General features: G+C 39.5%; 1 gene segment (V, D, J or C); it reads left to right on the top strand.

Annotated features, from left to right (window-relative positions):
* Window positions 1-9,006: 9,006 nt before the first annotated feature.
* LOC121438482 lies at window positions 9,007-9,566 on the top strand. The segment is given in 2 exon segments: window positions 9,007-9,082; window positions 9,184-9,566. Coding segments are annotated over 2 exon segments (429 nt in total).
* Window positions 9,567-22,394: the final 12,828 nt, after the last annotated feature.

Genomic DNA, 22,394 nt, shown 5'->3' with positions numbered 1-22,394 from the left:
TTTTCCATTTTCTGATATCTTCCCAATTTCTTTTTTCAAAGTCTTAAAGTCCTTGTCAAATAGATCTTTTACTTCATTTGTTAGTGATACCCCAAGATACTTTGTTGTGACTATTGTGAAAGGTGATGTTTCTCTGATTTCTTTATCTGCTTCTTTATCATTTGTTTGTAGGAGTGCTACAGATTTTATTTTATTTTGAGTGGATCTTGTATCCTGCCATATGACTGAATCTATTTACCAGTTGTAGGAGTTCCCTGGTAGTGTTTTTGGGTCACTTATGTATACTATCTTATCTTCAGCAAATAATAAATGTTTGACTTCTTTCTCTCCAACTTGAATCGCTTTGATCCCCTTTAGTTGTCTTATTGCTGTAACCAGAACTTCAAGAACTTCGCAGCATAGATATGGAGAGAGTGAACACCCTTGTCTCATTCCTGATTTTAGTGGAATTATTTTGAGTTTTTCTCCATTTAATTTGATGTTGGTTGTTGGCTTGCTGCATATTGCTTTTATTAAATTTAGATAACTTCCTAGTATTCCTGATCTAAGACCTTTATCATGAAGGGGTGTTGGATTTTGTCAAGTGCTTTTTTAGTATCTAATGAAACACTATGCTGAGTGAGGTAAGCCAGACCCAAAAAGAGGAACATGGGATGTTCTCACTCGTATTTGGCTTCTAGCCATAAATAAAGGATATTGAGCCTATAATTCGTGAACCTAGAGAAGCTAAATAAGAAGGTGAACCCAAAGAAAAAAATATAGGCATTTTCCTGAATATTAACCTTCATCAGGCGATGAAAGGAGACTGAGACAGAGACCCACATTGGAGCACCGGACTGAAATCTCAAGGTCCAAATCAGGAGCAGATAGAGAGAGAGCACAAGCAAGGAACTCAGGACGCTGAAGGCTGCACCCACCACTGAGACAATGGGGATGTTCTATCGGGAACTCACCAAGTCCAGCTGCCCTGGGTCTGAAAAAGCATGGGATAAAACCGGACTTGCTGAACATAGCAGACAATGAGGACTACTGAGAACTCAAGAACAATGGCAATGGGTTTTTGATCCTACTGCACGTACTGGCTTTGTGGGAGCCTAGGCAGTTTGGATGCTAACCTTACTAGACCTGGATGGAGGTGGGTAGTCCTTGGACTTCCCACAGGGCAGGGAACACTGATTGCTCTTTGGGCTGAGGAGGGAGGGGGACTTGATTGGGGGAGGGGGAGGGAAATGGGAAGCAGTGGCGGGGAGGAGGCAGAAATCTTTAATAAATAATTAAAAAAATAAAGCTATAGTAGGAAGATCAAAAGAAAGAAAAAAGATCATATGTTTTTTTTCTTTCAATTTAGTAATATGATCAATTGCGTTGATATATTTTTGTATATTGAACCATCCCTGCATCTCTGGGAGGAAGCCAACTTGATCATGGTGTATAATTTTTTTGATATGTTTTTGGATTTGGTTTGCTAGTAATTTATTGAGTAATTTTGCATCTGTGTTCATGAGTTAGTTTGGTCTGTAATTCTCTTTTTTGGTTGAGTCCTTGTGTGGTTTTATGCCAAGGTAACTGCAGCCTCATTAAAAGAGGTTGGCAATGTTCTTTTGTTTATATTATGTGGAACACGTAAGGAGTATAGGTGTTAGCTCTTCTTTGAAGTTCTGGTAAAATTCTGCATTAAATCAATCCTGCCCTATTTTTTTTCCTCCTTTGGGAGGCTTTTGTTGAAAGCTTCTGTTTCCTTGCATTTTATACTTCTATTTTGATTGCTCACCAGGTTTGATTTAATTTTGGTATATGGTATCTATCATATTGTTCATTTCTTTTACATTTTCCAATTTTGTGGAGTACAGTTTAAGTAGTATGACCTAATGATTATCTGCTTTTCTTCAGTGTCTGTTGTTATGCCCCCACTTTTCATTTCTGATTTTATTAATTTGGGTGTTCTCTCTCTGCCTTTTTGATTAGTCTGGATAAGCCTTTGTCTGCTTGTTGATTTTCTCAAAGAATCAGCTCTTTATCTCATTGATTCTTTGTATTTTCTTTGTTTCTGTTTTATTGACTTCAACCCTCAATTTGATTGTTCCCTGTCATATACTCATCCTGGTGAGTCTGCTTCATTTGTTCTAGAGCTTTCATGTGCACTGTTAAATCACTAGTGTGAGCTTTTTCGACTTTTCTTATGTGGGTACTTCTTGCTATGAACTTTCCTTTTAGCACCGCTATTATGTCCCAGAGTTTTGGGTGTTGTTCCTTTATTTTGCTTGAATTTTAAGAAGACTTTAATTTCTTTCTTGACCCAGGGGTAAATCAATATTTCACAGTTCAATTTCCTTGACTGTGTAGTTTTTCTAAGAGTAGTGTTGTTGTTAAATTCTAACTATAAACCATAGTGATCTGATAAGATACAGGGGGTTACTCCAATTTTTCCATGTCTGCGGAGACTTGTTTCGTTACAAAGTATGGGGTTAGAGAAAGTTCTATGAGTATCTCAGAAGAAGTTATATTCTTTTGTGTTTGGGGTGGAAAGTTCTATATATGTCTGTTAAATCCATTTGAGTCATGACATCTGTTAATTCTCTTATTTCTCTGTTAAGTTTCTCTTTGGTTGACATGTCCATTGGTGAGGGTAGAGTGTTTAAGTTTTCTTCTATTAGTGTATGAAGTTTGACATGAGATTTAAGCTTTAGTAATGTTTCTTTTACATAAGTAGTTGCTCTTGTATTAGGGGCAAAGATGTTCAAGATTAAAACTTCAGCTTAATGGATTATTCCTATTATGAGTATAAAGTGTCCTTCTGCATTTCTTCTGATTGACTTTAGTTTAAAATAAATTTTGTTAGATGATAGGATAGCTACATCCACATTTTCTTAGGTCCAATTGATTGGAAAATATTTTCCCATAACTTTAATCTGAGGTAATGTCTGTCTTTGAGGTTTAGGTATGTTTCTTGGGCACAGAAGAAGGCTGGATCCTGTTTCCATATCTATTCTCTTAGCCTGTGTCTTTTTATAGGAGAAACAACTTCATTGATATTAAGCAATATCAATGACCACTGGTTGTTAACTCCTGTTATTTTTAGGTCATAGTGTGTGTTTCCCTCCTTGTATTTTGCTGTTGGAGGTTTTCTGTTCCTGTGTTTTGTGTGTGCAGTTAGCTTCCTTGGGCTGGGCTTTTCCTTCTAGTACTTTCTGTAGGGCTGGTTTTGTGGACAGAGATTTTTTTAAATCTGGTTTTGTCATGGATATTTGTTTTCTCAACTGACTGTGATTGGAAGCTTTGCTGGGTAGAGTAGTCTGGGCTTGCATCCATGATGTCATAGTGTCTGCAACACATTTGCCCAGGACCTTCTGGCTTTCATGGTTTCCACCATAAAGTTGGGTTAATTCCTATAGGTCTACCTTTAGATGATAATTGACCCTTTTCCTTTGCAGCTCTTAATATTGTTTCTTTATTCTATATGTTTTAAATTTTAATTATTATATGATGAAGGGAGCTTTTTTAAATCTTATCTATTTGGTGTTCTATAGGCTTGTTGTACCTTCATAGGGATATTTTTTTGTGTTGGAAATATTTATTTCTATGATTTTGTTGAATATATTTTTGTGCCTTTATGTTGATGTTCTTCTCCTTCCTCTATACATATTATTCTTAGATTTGGTCTTTTCATCATGTCCCAGATTTCCTGGATGGTTTGTGATAAGAGTTTCTGGGATTTACTGTTTTCTTTAACCAATGAATTGATTTTCTCTATTGTATCTTCAACAATTGAGATTCTTTCTTCCAACTCTTTTATTCTGTTGGTTATGCTTATCTCTGTAGTTTTTTGTCATTTCAGATTTTCTTTTTTTTTTTTGGTTTTTTGAGACAGGGTTTCTCTGTGGTTTTAGAGCCTGTCCTGGAACTAGCTCTTGTAGACCAGGCTGGTCTCGAACTCACAAAGATCCGCCTGCCTCTGCCTCCCAAGTGCTGGGATTAAAGGTGTGCGCCACCACCTCCCGGCTCATTTCAGGTTTTCTATATCCCAAATTCCCTCTGTTTGTCTTTTCTTTATTGTCTGTATTTCAATCTTCAATCTTGAATTGTTTCGTTCCCCTCTTTTATTGCTGTTTCTTGGTTTTCTTGTGATTCTTTGAGTAATTTATTAATTTCTTCCAATTTTTTTGTGTGTCTGTTCCTCCATTTCTTTAAGGGAATTTTTCATTTCCTCTTTCAAGGTCCCCATAATCTTCATAAAGTTACATTTAAAATGATTTTTTTCTGCATCTTCTGGGTTAAGATGATCAAATCTTCCTATTGTACGTCCACTGGGTTCTGGTGTTACAGTGTTGCTTTTTAGATTGTTGTACAAATTCTTGCATTAATGCCTACCTACCTCTCCCTTTAATTGATATAGGCAATGTCTTTTCATCTTGGTTCAATACTTGCAGTGGCTGACTGCATCTTTGGGATTTTTTTTTTTTGTCTGCTCTGTTCTGTCAATGTATGTGTGTCAGAGAGCCACTGGGGTCTCTCTTAGTCTGCTTTCCTGGTTTGCTTTTGGCCCACTCTGTGAAGTCACAGCTTGTGCTTTAGATTTCCTTTCTTTGTACTTTCTCTGTAGTTGCAGCTTGTGTTTCAGCACCCTCTGATGTTGTGGGGTCAGTGGGTTGGAGTGTTTGTGGGTGAAGTTGGACTTGTATCTTTTATTGTCTGATCACCTTTCCATGTGCAAGTTCTTAAATGCAAGAAACAAGCCCAATTTAAAAAGAAAAAGATCAGAACTGTATAAAGAAAAATATCATTTCTCACATTAATACACTTAAAATATGCAATTTTATGGCTGGAGAAAGAATGACAACCCCTATATTAGTAAGGGACGATGAAAGTTTTAGAGAGGAACAGGTATACAATGAGTCACAAGAGTCCTGTTCTTTTTTTGTTGTTGTTCTAAATTCAGCCTTTAATCCAATAAGAAAGTAGTTTATTACTCCTAACACATTTTTGCTACTATTACACAAATGAAAATAATTTTTCCAGGGTAGTCAATTTTATACTTCACAGGGTTCAAAGACACATAAGACTGCTGATTGCACATACCCCCGTCCAAGGAGCATGCCTTGTACTTTCTAACACTGTAAAAAGCTAGTCAGTAGCCTCCCATGGCTAGAAACTGTCTCCTAAAATTATTTTACCTGTACCTCAAAGATATGGTTAGATGTGGTTTCAGTTACATATAATTCTAGGAATTTTCTTTCTTTTTTTTTTTATTGAGAAAAGGAAAAAAAAAAGTTTCTCTCCCTCCTCCCAGCCTCCCATTCCCCTCCTCCCACCCTTCTCCCCCCTCCCCCCCACTCTTCTCCCCCTCCCTCTCCAGTCCAAAGAGCAGTCAGGGTTCCGTGCCCTGTGGAAAGTCCAAGGTCCTCCCCCCTCTGTCCATATCTAGGAAGGTGAACATCCAAACTGGCTAGGCTCCCACAAAGCCAGCACATTAAGTAGGATCAAAACCCCCTGCCATTGTCCTTGGTGTCTCATCAGCCCTCATTGTTCGCAATGCTCAGAGAGTCTGGTTTTATCCCATGCTTTTTCAGTCATTGTCCAGCTGTCCTTGGTGAGCTCCCAATAGATCAGCCCTACTGTCTCAGTGGGTCCTGTTCTTGCTTCCCAAAATAACAAGCCAGTCAGCCTAGGTCTACAGCTTCCATGACTTGCTTCTAAACAGCTACAAAGTTCAACACAGGGAAAAGGAAATATTTGAATGAATGGAAATGTTAATAGTCACAGTGTAGGTTTCCACATGGTTGTGAATGTCAGAAGTTGATCCTGAGTGTATTCCTCAGTTGACATCTACCTTAGTTGTTGAGAGAGGGTCTCACACTGAACCTGGAGCTCAGAAGATAGAATGGTGGGATGACAAGTCATCACACCCAGCTTCATCGACAAGTGCTGAGAATGCAACTAAGGTACTCATGCAGGTAGGCAGGCTCAGTTATGGATCTTGTTGCTATATTTTGTGGACATTAATAAAACATTTTATTTATTTATTTATTTATTTTTTAAATCACTGCATGGCCTATTAGCACGAGCTTTTTATTGGCTAGTTCTTACATCTTTTTTTTCTTTCTTTTTTTTATTTAAATCTTTTTTTTTATTGAGAAAATGAGAAAAAAAAACCAAGTTTCCACCTCCTCCCAGCCTCCCATTTCCCTCCCCCTCCTCCCACCCTTCTCCCCCTCCCCCTCTCCTCTCCCCCTCCCTCTCCAGCCCAAAGAGCAATCAGATTTCCCTGCCCTGTGGTAAGTCCTAGGGCCTCCCCCCTCCGTCCATTTCTAGGAAGGTGAACATCCAAACTGGCTAGGCTCCCACAATGCCAGCACATTACGTAGGTTCAAAACCCCGTGCCATTGTCCTTGGCTTCTCATCAGCCCTCATTGTTCGCCATGCTCAGAGAGTCCAGTTTTATCCCATGCTTTTTCAGTCACAGTCCAGCTGGCCTTGGTGAACTCCCAATAGATCAGCTCCACTGTCTCAGTGGGTGGGTGCACCCCTCGTGGTCCCGACTTCTTTGCTCATGTTCTCCTTCCTGCTCCACATTGGCACCTTGGGAGCTCAATCCAGTTCTCCAGTGTGGATCTCTGTCTCTATCTCTATCCATCACCAGATGAAGGTTCTATGATGATATGCAAGATATTCGTCAGTATTGCTATAGGATAGGGTCATTTCAGGTTCCCTATCCCCAGCTGCCCAAGGAATTAACTGGGGACCTCGGCTTGGGCACCTGGGAGGCACTCTAGGTATAAGTATCTTGCCAGCCCTAAGGTGGCTCCCTTAACTAAGAATTGTGCTTCCGTGCTCCCCTATCCAACCTTCCTTTATCCCAATCCTCCTTTTTCCCCAAGTTCCCCCCCTTCCTCCCCTTCTCCCGTTTCTCTCCCCATCTCCCCTTACCCCCATCCCACCCCACCCCCAAGATCTCAATTTTCTCCCCGGCAACTTTGTCTACTTCCCATAGCCAAGAGGATAACTATATGTTTTTCCTTTGGTTCACCTTCTTACTTAGCTTCTTTAGGACCACCAATTGTAGGCTCTGTGTCCCTTATTTATGGCTAGAAACCAATTATGAGTGAGTACATCCCATATTCATCTATTTGGGTCTGGGTTACCTCACTCAGTATAGTGTTTTCTATTTCCATCCATTTGCATGCAAAATTCGAGAAGTCATTGTTTTTTACCGCCACATAGTACTCTAATGTGTAGATATTCCACACTTTCTTCATCCATTCTTCCATTGAAGGGCATCTAGGTTGTTTCCAGATTCTGGCTATTACAAATAATGCTGCTATGAACATAGTTGAACAAATGCTCTTGTCATATGAAAGGGCATCTCTTGGGTATATTCCCAGGAGTGGTATTGCTGGGTCCAGGGGTAGGTTGATCCCGAATTTCCTGAGAAACCGAAACACTGATTTCCAAAGTGGTTGCACAAGATTGCATTCCCACCAGCAATGGATGAGGGTACCCCTTCCTCCACAGCCTCTCCAGCAAAGGCTATCATTGGAGTTTTTTATTTTAGCCATTCTGACAGGTGTAAGATGATATCTCAAAGTTGTTTTGATTTGCATTTCCCTGATTGCTAAGGAGGTTGAGCATGACATTAAGTGTCTTTTGGCCATTTGAAGTTCCTCTGCTGAGAATTCTCTGTTCAGTTCAGTGCCCCATTTTTTAATTGGGTTAAAACATTTTAAATTATAAGACAAATACAAGCATTATGTAATGGTTTTTCAAAGATAAAATATATTATTAATTATTGATTTTTAAACCATTTATTGTCTATTTGAAAATGAAAGCCATGAGCCTAACCCCTAAAATCACCATAAAACTCCATTTGTTATAGAGTTGGGCAGTTTAAGAAAGAGGAAGGACCTGGAAGAAATGAGGGAAGTAAATAATAATCAGAAATTTTTCTATAAAAATATTTCAAACTTTAACAAAATCAGCATGAGATGCTCAGAAATGTAGTGCATACTTTTAATCCAGTCACTAGGGAAACAGTAGTAAGAGAATCTCTCATGGTTCAATATCAGCTTGGTCTATATAGTGAGTCCAAGCCAACCAGATTGACCATGTCAAGAGACAGGAAGAAAAAAATCCAATCCCTCTGCCAGTAAACATGTTTCTACATGTGGAAGTGATTATGTGTACATATGTGTGTGAGAGTGAGTGTTTGAATGTGTGAATATCAGAAAATGTGACTACATGGAAGGTAATTGGATTGGTGACTGTGTCTGTAAGCGTGAATCTGTGTGTATGATTGTGAGTGTGTGCATTGGGGTGTATGGCTACATCTAAAAGTGTAACTGTGTGTATATGATGGGGTTGAACGTTCACCATCCCTCCATCGATCCTTTCATCAGAACAATTTTAATTTGTCCCTGTCTGTTATCTACTGATGTGGTCAAAACCATGACAAAAGTAGAGCAGCAGCAACAAGGTTGTGTCATTTGTAAGTCTTTTATGGCCTGAGAACAGTATTGTCTCATAAATATGTAAAATTCAGAAAATTCCAAGGTGCTCCTGACATAAGGAAGGAGTTCTGCTAACCTCTCCCCATAGGCACGACCCTGTCCAAGATCCACATTATGGAGAACCTATGTCTGTTCCAGAGACTGAGAAAGACAGAGTTCCTACACAGAAACACAACAGTTTTTGACTCTTTTAAATTGCATAGATATACTAAGGAGATACAACAGTTCAGAAACACAGCATGTTCTGAACACCTGCGTGAAAGAGAACTAAGTGTGGTGAATCCTTAGCTAGAAAAAGCTCACTTAGAGGTTCTTTACTATGTCAGTCTCTGATGCCTTATATCTGCTCGGAGCACTGCCTTCTGCCAAGGGCCCAACTCCAGAGCTTGCTACAGGAGGAAGACATGCAAATAAGGCTTCTCTGTGCCCATTAAAACCACCTCTACCTTGACTCTGCAGGTCTGGCAGATGAGTCCAGTTCTGGATTCCCAGGTTCTCCCATTCAGTGATCAGCATCCAACACAGATCACTCACCATGGACTTGTGGCTTATTTGGCTTATCCTTGCTGTTATTTTAAGTGGTAAGTAATGGAGAAGAGATGCTATCTGTGTGTTGTGTGACATGAAAAAGAAAACATGGCTTCAGTGACAGTCGTCTGATTAGCATTTTGTGTGTTTCTAGGTGTCCAGTGTGAGGTGCAGCTGGTGGAGTCTGGAGGAGGCTTAGTGCAGCCTGGAAAGTCCCTGAAACTCTCCTGTGCAGCCTCTGGATTCACTTTCAATAGTTATGAAATGAGCTGGGTCCGCGAGGCTCCCAGGAAGGGGCTGGAGTGGGTTGCATCCGTTAGCAGTGGTGGTGGTAGCACCTGGTATACTGACGCTGTGAAGGGCCGGTTCACAATCTCCAGAGACAATGCCAAGAACACTCTGTACCTGGAAATGAGCAGTCTGAAGTCTGAAGACACAGCCATGTATTACTGTGCAAGAGACACAGTAAGTGAATGCTACTGTGAGCCCAGACAAAAACACCCCTGTGGGAAACAGAAGACCAGCAGGGAGCGCTGAGATCACTTAGAAATCAGTATCAAAGAAGATCCTGCTTAGAGAAGCATGGAAGACTGGACTTCTCTGTGTCTGCACTGCCTCTACATATAACGAATGTCCAAATGTTTATTCCAATTTCTTTTTCCTGTTGGTTTGTGTATGTTTATTTATTACAGTGTTTCTTCTTGTTTCCCTTTAACTCTTTCTAACTGTCTCGGTGTCTCACTCTCCCTCTTTCTCTTTCTCTCTCACTTTCTCTCTAACTACTCTCTCTCTCTCTTTGTGTGTGTGTGTGTTTGTGTGTGTGTGTGCTGACATATGATATTAAAGCCTCTGTCTTCCTCTTTTCAATGTGTGACAGACTCTGTTAATCATATGTGCAGTCTGCTGTCATTTTTCCTTTGTCATTCAGGTGTGTGAGTTGAACATGAGTAGTGAGATTCCAGCACATGCTGTGGTTCAACTACACAGTAGTCTTGAAAAGATCATGTAGTCCAGACTCAGAATAGGAGTCACCAGCTGAGGGAAAAGTTTCCGTTTACTTCTCCTTGTCCTATTCCTTCTGTTTTCTTCGTTTGGTTTGATTTATCCTCAGTACCCCAACATTCTTGAGTTTCATGCTCAGTAGCTCCAGTGTGGGTCTCTGTCTCTATCTCTATCCATCACCACTGCCAAATGAAGGTTCTATGGTGATATGCAAGATATTCGTCAGTGTGGCTATAGGATAAGGCCAGTTCAGGCACCCTCTCCTCTGCTGGCCAAAGAACAAGCTGGGGATATCTCCTCGGACACATGGGAACCAATTTAGAGAAAAGTCTCTTGCCAACCATAAAATGGTTCGCTTAATTAAGATATCTACTTCCCTGCTCCCAAATCCACCCCTCCTCCATCCCAACCATCCCATTTCCCCAAGCTCTCCCATCCTCCCCCATCCCCCCCTTTTTCCTTCTCTCTCCCCATCTCCCCTTACACCCACCCCAGCGCTACCCCCTTGCTCCCAACCCCTGCCTGGCAATCTTGTCCACTTCCAATATCCAGGAGAATAATTATGTGGGTTTTTTTTTTGGATTCACCTTCTTATTTAGCTTCTCTAGGATAGTGAATTATAGGCTCAATGTCCATTATTTATGGCTAGAATCCACTTATGAGTAAGTACATACCATATTCATATTTTTGGGTCTTGGTTATCTTACTCAGTAAAGTGTTACCTATTTCCATGTATTTGCATGTGCCACACCTTCTTTATCCATTCTTCTATTGAGGGGCACCTATGTTGTTTCCAGGTTCTGGCTATTACAAATAGTGCTGCTATGAACACAGTTGAGCATATACTTTTGTTGTATGATTGGGCATCTCTTGGGTATATTCCCAAGAGTGGAATTGCTGGGTCCTTAGGTAGGTTGACTCCCAGTTTCCTGAGAAACCACCACACTTGAAGGCGTAAGTCACAAACAATGCCACACCAATTTGGGGTTATGATAATTAGGGTGGTATTTATTTAAAGGGGAAAAACTTACAGATCCCTGTCCCAGGCAACAGCCCTCTACGCAACCAGGAAAGGAGTCTAGTCGCCGGCGGAGCAGGAAGTGAAGAAAGGAGGAGAGGGAAGTGGCCGTTTTTTTAAAGGGAAAGAGACCACGCCCCAATGGGCTGGTATCTCAGCGGTGATAGGCTGGAGGAGTGGGAGGACCTCCTGCAACACCTCCCCCTTTTGTTTAAATAAGAGAGTTCTAAACCTTCTATGAAATTATATACAATAAGTACAAATATCCTATTCTAACTAGCTTAGGTCTTGTATAATAAATAACTTGGCCAAGTCATGAGATAAAGTAACTACACTTATACAGACTTCAACCCCATCAAAGATCTGAGAAGGGAAATAATGTTACCTGGGTAATTAGGAAGTTCAGTAAAACAACTTCCAAAACCTGCAACAAATCACAGAGACAACTGGCTACCTGGGCAATCACCCAAAATCACGTTAGCAGCGTTGAAGCAACCAACTTTGGCTAAGGCCTAACATAACTGACATACCATTTTCAAAGGCAAGCAACTTTTCAAAACTATCTTACCCTGTCTTGGCAGGATATGACAGCCCTGGTTTATCCATTGATGCACGCTCTGTATCTTTGTCAGTCGTTGAGGTATGGGCATTTCTTTGACCCAAGGCCAGTTCTGCCAAAAAGAAGGCTCCAGGTGGAGTGTCTTTGGTGCTCAACATTCTCTCGGGAATAGAGTGGTGTTGCCAGGAGCAATTGTGTCTCACTACCACAAAACTCTGAGTTAGATTAAAGGCCATTTTCTACAGCTCTTTGAAGAAGTTGAAGATTATCTATCTATACTGAGTATAATCTCTATATATCTAAAGAACCTGATTAGTCTAATTATAAATGACAAACTTAGATGACTATTAGTCTATATAATTCTCAATATCTATCTAACTTAAAGACTAAGACAATAAACGACTGTGAAACAAATGAGGACAATGACCTCCAAATATAAACAATGTACAAATATACATATATATATATATATATATGTAATTGTGAGTTACTGTCTTTAGACAAATATATTGGTATAGATTCTTGTATATTGATACAAAGTTAAATTATATTGACTATTGTACGCATGCATGTTTCTACCTCTGTTTAAAACATTTTTTATGTATTGACATATATTGTATTGATATATATATATATATATATATATATATATATTTACCATATTGCAGTGTACATTTCTACCTCTGATTAAGATACTTATATAATATTTGTGTATTGATATATATTTACCTACTACAATGTATATTTGTACATTGTTTATATTTGGAGGTCATTGTCCTCATTTGTTTCACAGTCGTTTATTGTCTTAGTCTTTAAGTTAGATAGATATTGTATGCATGCATGTTTCTACCTCTGTTTAAACAGAGGTAGAAACATGCATGCATACAATAGTCAATATAATTTAACTTTGTATCAATATACAAGAATCTATACCAATATATTTGTCTAAAGACAGTAACTCACAATTACAAATCTATTATCCCATCATCCCTCTTTTTTTTTTCAAAATGATCCCTGAGCTTATAAAATTCCTCCCCCAACCCTCAATCATATACTAATTATAATCAACCCCTAAATGATGTCCCTAAACCCAAGGGCAAACTTTACTGGGAGAGGGGACGTCGTCCTCTAGAATTACTTCCAGCTGTCATAGGGGCGACGTTCTTTCTGGGGTATCCTGTGAAAGTAAAATGATGGTTAAATTTCAAGATAATGTCTTTTAAAATTGCAAATAGTCTCTGAGTATTTTCGTGCAGGTCTGGCCAAAATGTTGTATAAGATGTGCACCATTTCAGCTAACCAAGTTGGAACTGTCTTGTGCAGCTGGTACCCAAAGCAGGTCTTGTAGTAGCGCTATCAGTATCATGACGTCATATCAACCAGGTGGAGTTGTTGTTATGGGGCCCCATCTTCTTCCTGGAAACTTCAAATGTCACTTCAGGAAAAACTCATTGTTCATTATGAAAAACTTAAACATTAATCATATAGACATATATATATATATATATATATTCAATGAAAGACATGATAGATATATTCAATGAAAAGAATGATAGATATGAAGAAAAGCAAAGATGTTTTCTAAACTCATATTTCTTTCTGTCCCATATCATGGCTCTTGACATGAGACAGAAACTCCAGAAACTCTGGGTTTTTCTCTTACTAACAGGCTTGGAATTGGAGAGGGACTGAGCCAGAGTCCAACTTCAAAACCAGCTTTATAAATTTAGAAATATGGTTTAATATTAGTTACACAACCCATTCAGTTGTCTTGATATTTCCTATTGGGCAGGTATTTTTCCATCTGTCAGTATCCAAACATCCAGGGTCCCTTGAATTTCTCAAATATGAGTGTTTTCCTGTGGAGATAAGAACAGAACCCTGCCCCCATTCTATATGTTTTTCTTACCACCTGTATGAAAATCATCGTTGTGGATGAGTTGTCATTTCTCCTTTCCAAGAGGTTTCTCCTCTTCAAATCGAAACTTTATTAATTTTGATGGTATCCACAATTTTTCTTCTCCTGTGGAAACAAGAGCAAAACCCCTTCCCCAACGTAGCACATCTCCTGGCTTCCACTGAGAGGTCAGCACATCTTTGAAATAAATCGGTTGATTTAGTTCAGCAGATTTTCCTTTATCCAATGTCTTTCTGCTGCTGTCGTTCCTTTCTCATTAGCGTTAAGAAAATTCAAGGTTAATAAAGCATTATGTAATCTATTTCTGTGGGTATTTCCGTCCCTTTCTGTTTGTTCAGCATATCCTTTATAGTACGATTTGATCTTTCAATAACTGCCTGACCTGTAGGATTATTTGGTATACCTGTAATTTGTTTTATATTATAATAATCAAAAAAGCGATTCATTTTCTTAGATACATATGCTGGACCATTATCTGTCTTTATTTGCGCAGGTATACCCATGATGGCCATAACTTCCAATAAATGTGTGATTACTGAATCAGCCTTTTCTGAGCTCAAGGCAGTAGCCCATTGAAAACCTGAATACGTGTCTATGGTGTGGTGTACATATTTTAATTTACCAAATTCCATAAAGTGGAACACATCCATCTGCCAGATTTCATTTCTCTTAGTACCCTTTGGGTTACTCCCTGCAGGCAACGGTGTTTGATTATAGAAAGAACAAGTAGGACATCTCTTTATAATGTCCTTAGCTTGTTGCCAAGTAATGGAAAATTCTTTCTTTAGGCCTTTACTATTGACATGATGCTTCTTATGAAATTCTGAGGCCTGCAACACACTTCCAATTAATAATTGATCAATCTCAGTGTTGCCTTGGGCTAGAGGACCAGGCAGACCTGTATGGGACCGGATGTGTGTTATGTACATCAGACAAAGCCTGTTCCTGATTATGTCTTGTACCTGGATAAACAATGAAGTCAACTCTGTGTCATCTGGAATAAATTCAGCGGTTTCAATATGCAAGATAACTCTTTCTGCATATTGTGAATCTGTAACTATATTAAGAGGTTCTTTAAAATCCCTTAGCACCATAAGAATAGCATATAATTCTGCCTTCTGGACAGAATTATAAGGGCTTTGTTCCACCTTACTCAATTCATCTGACTTGTAACCTGCTTTCCCTGATTTATTTGCATCAGTATAGAACATATGGGCTCCATTTATTGGAGCATCACGTACAATTCTAGGAAGAATCCAAGAAGTTCTTTTTATGAGGTTAAGTCTACCACTTTTGGGATAGGTGCTATTAATTTCTCCCAAAAAATTAGCACAAGCTCTTTGCCATGGTTCATTGTCTTCCCATAACTTTTTTATTTCTTCAGTAGTAAAAAGCACTATAATTTCTGCTGGGTCTATACCTGCTAGTTGATGAAGTCTCAGCTTACCTTTTATAATTAATACAGAGACTTTTTCCACATAAGTGTTTAATTTTTTACTTGTTTTATTAGGTATAAATATCCACTCTAAAATAATATCTTCCCACTGCATTAGAATCCCTGTAGGAGAAATTCTGGAAGTCAATATGACTAGGATGCAGCTAAGATTTGGGTTCACCCTATCCACATGTGCCTCCTGTAATTTTTCCTCAATCACTGTCAGTTCCTTTTCTGCTTCAGCTGTCAGTTTTCTTAGACTATTCAAATCTTTATCACCATCTATGGTTTTGTTTAAATGAGCTATTAGATCAGGTGTTATCCCAACAGCTGGTCGTAGACTGGAAATGTCTCCTAACAATCTTTGGAAGTCATTAAGAGTCTTTAACCGGTCTCTCCTAATTTGTGCCTTTTGCGTTTTAATTTTCTCTAACCCTATTCTGTAACCTAGGTAATTAATAGAATTTCCTCTTTGAATCTTTTCAGGGGCAATTTGTAATCCCCACCTAGGCAAGACTTTCTTTACTTCTTCAAACATCCTTTCTAAAGTATCTTTATTTAAATCAGATGACAAGATGTCATCCATGTAATGATAAATGATGGACTTGGGGAATTGTTTACGAATTATTTCCAATGGCTTACTTACAAAATATTGGCACAGTGTAGGACTATTGAGCATACCCTTTGGGAGGATAGTCCATTGATATCTCCTATTAGGCTGAGAATTATTATAAGTAGGCACTGTGAAGGCAAATTTTTCTCTATCCTTTTCTTTTAATGGTATAGTGAAAAAACAATCTTTCAAATCAATAACTATAAGAGGCCATCCTTTTGGTAACAGAGAAGGTAAAGGAATTCCAGATTGTAGTGGGCCCATAGGTTGAATTACTTTGTTGACAGCTCTTAGATCTGTCACCATTCTCCATTTACCAGATTTCTTTTTTACAACAAACACAGGAGAATTCCAAGGGCTGGTTGATTCTTCAATATGGTGAGCATCTAGTTGCTCTTGCACCAGCCCGTTCCAATGCCTGTAGTTTATCTTCAGCTAGAGGCCACTGTTTGATCCATATTGGCTTCTCAGTTAGCCATTTGAAAGGTAGGGCTGTTGGTACCTCTAAAGGTTTGGTATTTGCTGTATGTACAGCCTGAATGGCTGGTGACCTTTTCCCATAATACCTCATCATATCCTTCCCAGAATTATGAGTTCCTGGAAATACAGGAATGTTAATCTGGGTATTCCATTGCTGTAGCAGGTCACAGCCCCATAAATTTATGGCAATATTGTCTATATATGGCCTTAGTCTTCCTATTTGCCCTTCGGGCCCTATGCATTCAACCCATCTTGTGCTTTGTTTTACACAAGATAGGGTTCCAATTCCCAGGAACTGAACATATACCTCTTGAAGAGGCCAATTCGGATGCCAAGATTCCGGGGTAATGATACTTACATCCGCACCTGTGTCTAATAAGCCTTCAATAAAAGTGCCATTTATACAGACTCTTAGCTTTGGTCTTTGATCATTAATAGAAGTCTGCCAAAATATACGTTTACTCTGTCCTACTGGGTTTTTTGACTCATCCTCCACACGTAATTCATCATTTAGACCAGTATTACTTTTTACAGCAGAAATTGGAGCTTTTAATTTTCTTGGTGAGGCACGTTCTCCACTGTGACTGGGAATGACTGGGCCACTGTTGGCTTGGGGGCCTGCGAGAGGCCCCCCAAGGAGTTTCCCGATGATATTGGATTGCCCCGTCTGTCTGTTGTTGACCTACATTCGTTGAACCAATGTCGGCCTTTACCGCATCTCCTACATATACCTGAAGGCCGAGGTCTCCTATTTTTGTCCTTCCCAGAAGAGATATTATTCCTATAAATTCTTTGCCTGCAATCCCTTTGCAAATGTCCTAATTTACCACAATTAAAACACCTGGCAGTTTGATGTCTCCTCATTGCTTTGGAAATCGCTTCTCCTACCCAAGATTCATCATTATAGCTAAATGTCTCAACATTCATCGTATGCTGAATCCATTCATCCATAGGTGCTGATCTAGACTTTAAAGGCCCAATTACCTTTTTGCATTCTATGTTTGCATTCTCAAAAGCTAGAGATTCAAGAAGTATTCGTCTAGCTTCTGGGTCTGTTACCCCTATGTCCAGAGACTTAATTAATCTTTGCAAAAAGTCAATAAAGGGTTCTCTCTGTCCCTGTCTAATTCTGGTATATGATTCAACCCTTTTTGCTGGATCTTGTATCCTATTCCAAGCATTTAAAGCTGCTTGGTGACATAGACACAGTACTTCATCATCATAAAGAGCTTGGACCTGTGGATCAGCATATTCTCCTGAACCAAGAATTTGATCTTGGGAAACCTCAATACCTTTTGCTCTTCCTTGCTGTTCCATATATTTGGATTCTTCTCTGAAATAAATTCCAAACATCAAGGAAGGTCCATTATCTAAAACTGCAGACACTAACTGATGGAAATCATAGGGAGTAGCTCTAGCATTAGAAGCCCAAGTCCTTATCATTTCCTTTACATATGCATTGTGCAAGCCAAAATTGACAACAGCTTGTTTAATTTCTTTCAGATCATTCATTGCTATTGGTGTCCATCTAGCTTCTCTGACTCCCTTTGAGCCTTTAGAAGTTGACGCTTTTTCAGAATTAAGTATAGGGTATGTCGCTAGAACCCTGGGTAAGCCAGTTCTAATAGCTGGTGGAGGCATTGTATCCTGTCCTTGTGCCTCCTTACTCTGTTCACCAGCTGCAATAATTTCTCCAATCTTTTCAAATCTTTTTATCATTGTCTCTCTTAAATACTGAATCTCCTGACCTGTATATATTTCCAGTGATTTCACTGAGGCATCAATTTTTTGGTCCCCATTCTGCACCTATGATTCCAGATCTTTAATTTTTTCCTTCAAAGATAACATGTCCTCCTTAAACTTTCCTTGTATATCATGTAGATTCCCATCTTGGAGGTACATTCTGTCTGTTACCTTATCAAAACTTTGTGATAAAGTCTGAAGGTCAAATTCAACAGCCTGAACCCTTTCAGGTAACTTTCTAATACCCTTGGATATGGAGTCAATTTTGTCTGTCATAGTATCCACTTTTTCAGATAACCTCTGATTTTCAATAATTTTAATCCTGTCCATTAGTTGTTCATTATTAGTTCATAAAGATTCAATCGTTCTTAGGAGTGCCATATTCTTCCTTAATGATAGAATATGGAAAAGAAAACTGAAACCTAGTAACAAGCAAATTAAGGTATCCCCATAATCATATAAACCTTGTATGATGTAATTCATTGTATTAGTAAATATAAATTTACTAATCCATTGTATTAGTGAAAACAAAGCAGTAAAATTTGCGTTAGAAACAAAAACTGCCATATTACCTATTATCCAGCAGGTGGCGCTGTTGCAGAGTCGCAGTGAAAACATGGTCCTGTTTCAGTGCCTTAGTAGATGTTAAAAACTGGAAAATGCAAGTTTCTCAACAAAGTAAATGTAATTAAATCAATTCCAGAGAAGGAACCAGAAACCCAGAATCCAGGGGTAGAGAAGAGCAATCTGGAAGCCACTTATGCCTCCACGTGACAGAGTCACCCTGAGGGGTTGCAGCTTTCAACAACTGCGTGCTCTGGTTCGCGCCACTTAAGAGCTTTGCTTGCAAGGGAGATTTAAAAATGACTCAGAAAAGAGCAAACCACGCGGCAGAGACTACGCGGGCCTGTGGAGTTTAAATCCACATGGGGAGGCCAAGGCTGCCGGTGGCTGAGGAAGGGAGGGCTCCCGCGAAGCCGAACTAGCGCCCGCCAAGCCTGCGGCCACCAAGCCGAACTTGCAGCCTCCAAGCCGAACTCGCGACTGCCAGTGGGGAAAGGAGAGGTTTTAAAACCAAACGTTGGGTGCCAAAATGAAGGCGTAAGTCACAAACAATGCCACACCAATTTGGGGTTATGATTATTAGGGTGGTATTTATTTAAAGGGGAAAAACTTACAGATCACTGTCCCAGGCAACAGCCCTCTACACAACCAGGAAAGGAGTCTAGTCGCCGGAGGAGCAGGAAGTGAGAAAGGAGGAGAGGGAAGTGGCCGCTTTTTTAAAGGGAAAGAGACCACACCCCAAAGGGCTGGTATCTCAGCGGTGATAGGCTGGAGGAGTGGGAGGACCTCCTGCAACACACACTGATTTCCAAAGTGGTTGCACAAGTTTGCATTCCCACCAACAATGGATGAGTGCTCCCCTTACTCTACATCCTCTCCAGCATAAGCTATCATTGTTGTTTTTGATTTTTAGCTTTTCTGACTGGTGTAAGAGGGTATCTCAGAGTTGTTTTGATTTGTATTTCCCTGATCAAGAAGGAGGTTGAGCATGACCTTAAGTGTCTTTGGCCATTTGAACTTCTGTTGAGAATTCTCTGTTCAGTTCAGTACCCAATTTTTAATTGGGTTAATTAGAGTTTTAATGTCTAGTTTCTCGAGCTTTTTATATATTTTAGAGATCAGACCTTTGTCTGATGCGGGATTGGTGAAGATCTTCTCCCAATCAATAGGTTGCCTTTTTATATTAATGACAGTGTCATTTGCTTTACAGAAGCTTCTCAGTTTCAGGAGTTTCTATTTATTCATTGTTATTCTTATTGTCTGCGTTACTGGGGTTCTATGTAGGAAGTGGTCTCCTGTGCCCATGTGTTGTAGACTACTTCCCACTTTCTCTTGTATCATGGAAACTGAACAGTCACCTACTGAAGCATCTCTGGGTCAGGAGAGAAATAAGAAAGAAATTAAAGTCTTCCTTGAATTCAATGAAAATAAAGACATATCATACCCAAACCTATGTGACACTATGAAAGCAGTGCTAAGAGGAAAGTTCAAAGCACTAAGTGCCCACGTAAAGAAAACGGAGAAAGCTTACATCAGTCACCTAACAGCACACCTGAAAGCTCTAGAAAAAAAGAAGCAGATTCACCCAGGAGGAGTAGAAGACTGGAAATTATCAAACTGAGGGCTGAAATCAACAATATAGAAACACAAAAAACAATCCAAAGAATCAATGAAACAAACAGCTGGTTCCTGAAGAAAATCAACAAGATTGCCAAACCCCTATCCAAGCTAATCCAACGGCAGAGATAGAACACGCAAATTAACAAGATCAGAAATGAAAAGGGGGACATAACCACAGACACAGAGGAAATTCAGAGAATCATTAGATCTTACTACAAAAAAACCTGTATGCCATATAATTGGAAAATGTGAAAGAAAAGGACACTTTTTAAGATAAGTACAACATACCAAAATTAAATCAAGACTAGGTGAACAGTTAAAATAAACCTGTAAAAAGCCAAGAATTAGAAGCTGTCATCAGAAACCTCCCTACCAAAACAATCCCTGGACCAGATATTTTCAATGCGGAATTCTACCAGAACTTCCAAGAAGAGCTAATACCTATACTCCTTAATGTGTTTCACCTAATAGAAACAGAAGAGCCATTGCCAAACTCCTTTTATGAAGCTACAATCATCCTGATATCAAAACCACACAAAGACTTAACCAAGAAAGAGAATTACAGACCAATCTCACTCATGATTTTGAGAATGTTTATCAGTTGATTTCTATCTTATTTTTGAGACAGGGTCTCACAGTGAACCTGGACCACACATGCTCAGAAGAATCATTGGATGACAAGTCTTAGAGTACCTCCATTCACAGCCTCTCCAGTGCTGGGAATATAGGATGAACCATCACACCCAGCTTCTAAGCTAAGTGTTGAGCCTCAAGCTAAGATACTAATACTGGGCGGCAGGCGCATTACCATGGAGCCAGCTCTTGATCGCTGGATATTATCATTATACATTGATAAAAAGACTTGTAATTTGTAAAAGGAAATATGTGTATGGTATAATAATTTTTAAAAGGGAAAATGTATTGCCAGTTATGAATTTTTAAACCATTAACAGCCTCTATGAAAATTAATGCCTATAATCCAAACCTTTTATGCCCTCATAAATAACCCTTAAAACTCTTACTTTTTATGTAATTCTGGAATTGTGGAGATGGGCAGGATCTGCAAAAGAAGATGGAAGGGAAATTATCATCAGAATATGTTGTGTTAAAAGTTTTTCATGAAAATAAATTCATTAATTATCATGAACACTGCATTTGATGGTTGGGTGTAGTGAAACCAGTTTTAATCCATTCACTAGGGAGGCAGAGCAAGAAAATCTCTCATAGCTTGGTCTATATAGAGAGGCCACCTAGATGATCCTGTGGGAAAAAAAAGAAATTTATCCCCTCTGTCTGTGAATGTGAGAGTGTTTCTTTCTGTGTGTGTGTAGGATGGGTATCCATGGCACAACTGTAAATAACTACAAACTGTGAATCCAGTTCAGGGTAAGGACTGTAACTGGAAGTAGAACTCTCATTTGCTCTCTGTGAGTCTCTGTCTGTGTATGTTTAAATGTGTGTTTGTATCTGGAATGAGGACTCTATGTGGCTGAGGTTGCAGTTGTAAATTTTAAATGTCCCTTACTGGTTCCTAGGTGTCCAAGAAGATGTTCCCAGCTAGGTCCTTGGGCAGAAGAGGAGGGGGTGCTTCAACTGGCATTATCCCATAGCCACACTGATGAATATCTTGCATATCACCAGAGAACCTTCATCTGGCAATGGATGGAAATAGAGACAGAGAACCTTCAGTTGGCGATGGTTGGAGATAGAGACAGAGAACCACATTGGAGCACTGGATTGAGATCCCAAGGTCCAGATGAAGAGCAGAAGGAGGTAGAACATAAGCGAGGAAGTCAGGACCACGATGTGTGTAACCACCCACTGACACAATGGGACTGATCTAATGGGAGCTCACCAAGGCCAGCTGGAATGGGACTGAACGAGCATGTGATCAAACCTGACTCTCTGAATGCGGCTCACAATGAGGGATGATTGAGAAGCCAATGATAAAGGCACTGGGTTTTGATTCTACTGTATGTACTGGCTTTTTGGGACCCTAGTCTGTTTGGATGCTCACCTTCCTAGACCTGGGTGGAGGGAGGAGGGCCTTGGACTTCCCACAGGGCAGGACACCCTGACTTCTCTTAGGACTGGAGAGGGAGGAGGAGAGGGAGTGGGGAGAGTAGGAGGGAAATGGGAGGAGGGGAGGAGGTGGAAATTTTAATTAATAAATAAATTTTAAAAAAAGAAAAAAATGTCCCTTACTTTCCTATTTTCATGAGAAGAATTTTCAGTTGCTCTACCTTGTGATCTATTAATGTGATCTACACTATGAACAAAACCAACATGTGAAAGGGTTTCTGTCATCTTAACTCTCACAATCCATCATAAGAAAAGTCAGGAAATTAAATCAAGGTAGGAACGTGAAGGTGGGAACTGAATTAGAAACCAGGAATTCTGTTTATGCTTGCTG

This window comes from Microtus oregoni, unplaced genomic scaffold (assembly GCF_018167655.1).
Source record: "Microtus oregoni isolate MIOR12 unplaced genomic scaffold, Mior012 000056F_ref0000123, whole genome shotgun sequence".
NCBI classification, from domain to species: Eukaryota; Metazoa; Chordata; class Mammalia; order Rodentia; family Cricetidae; genus Microtus; species Microtus oregoni.
The sequence above is the reverse complement of the archived record's forward strand: the minus strand, read 5'-3'. Positions and strand labels throughout refer to the sequence as shown.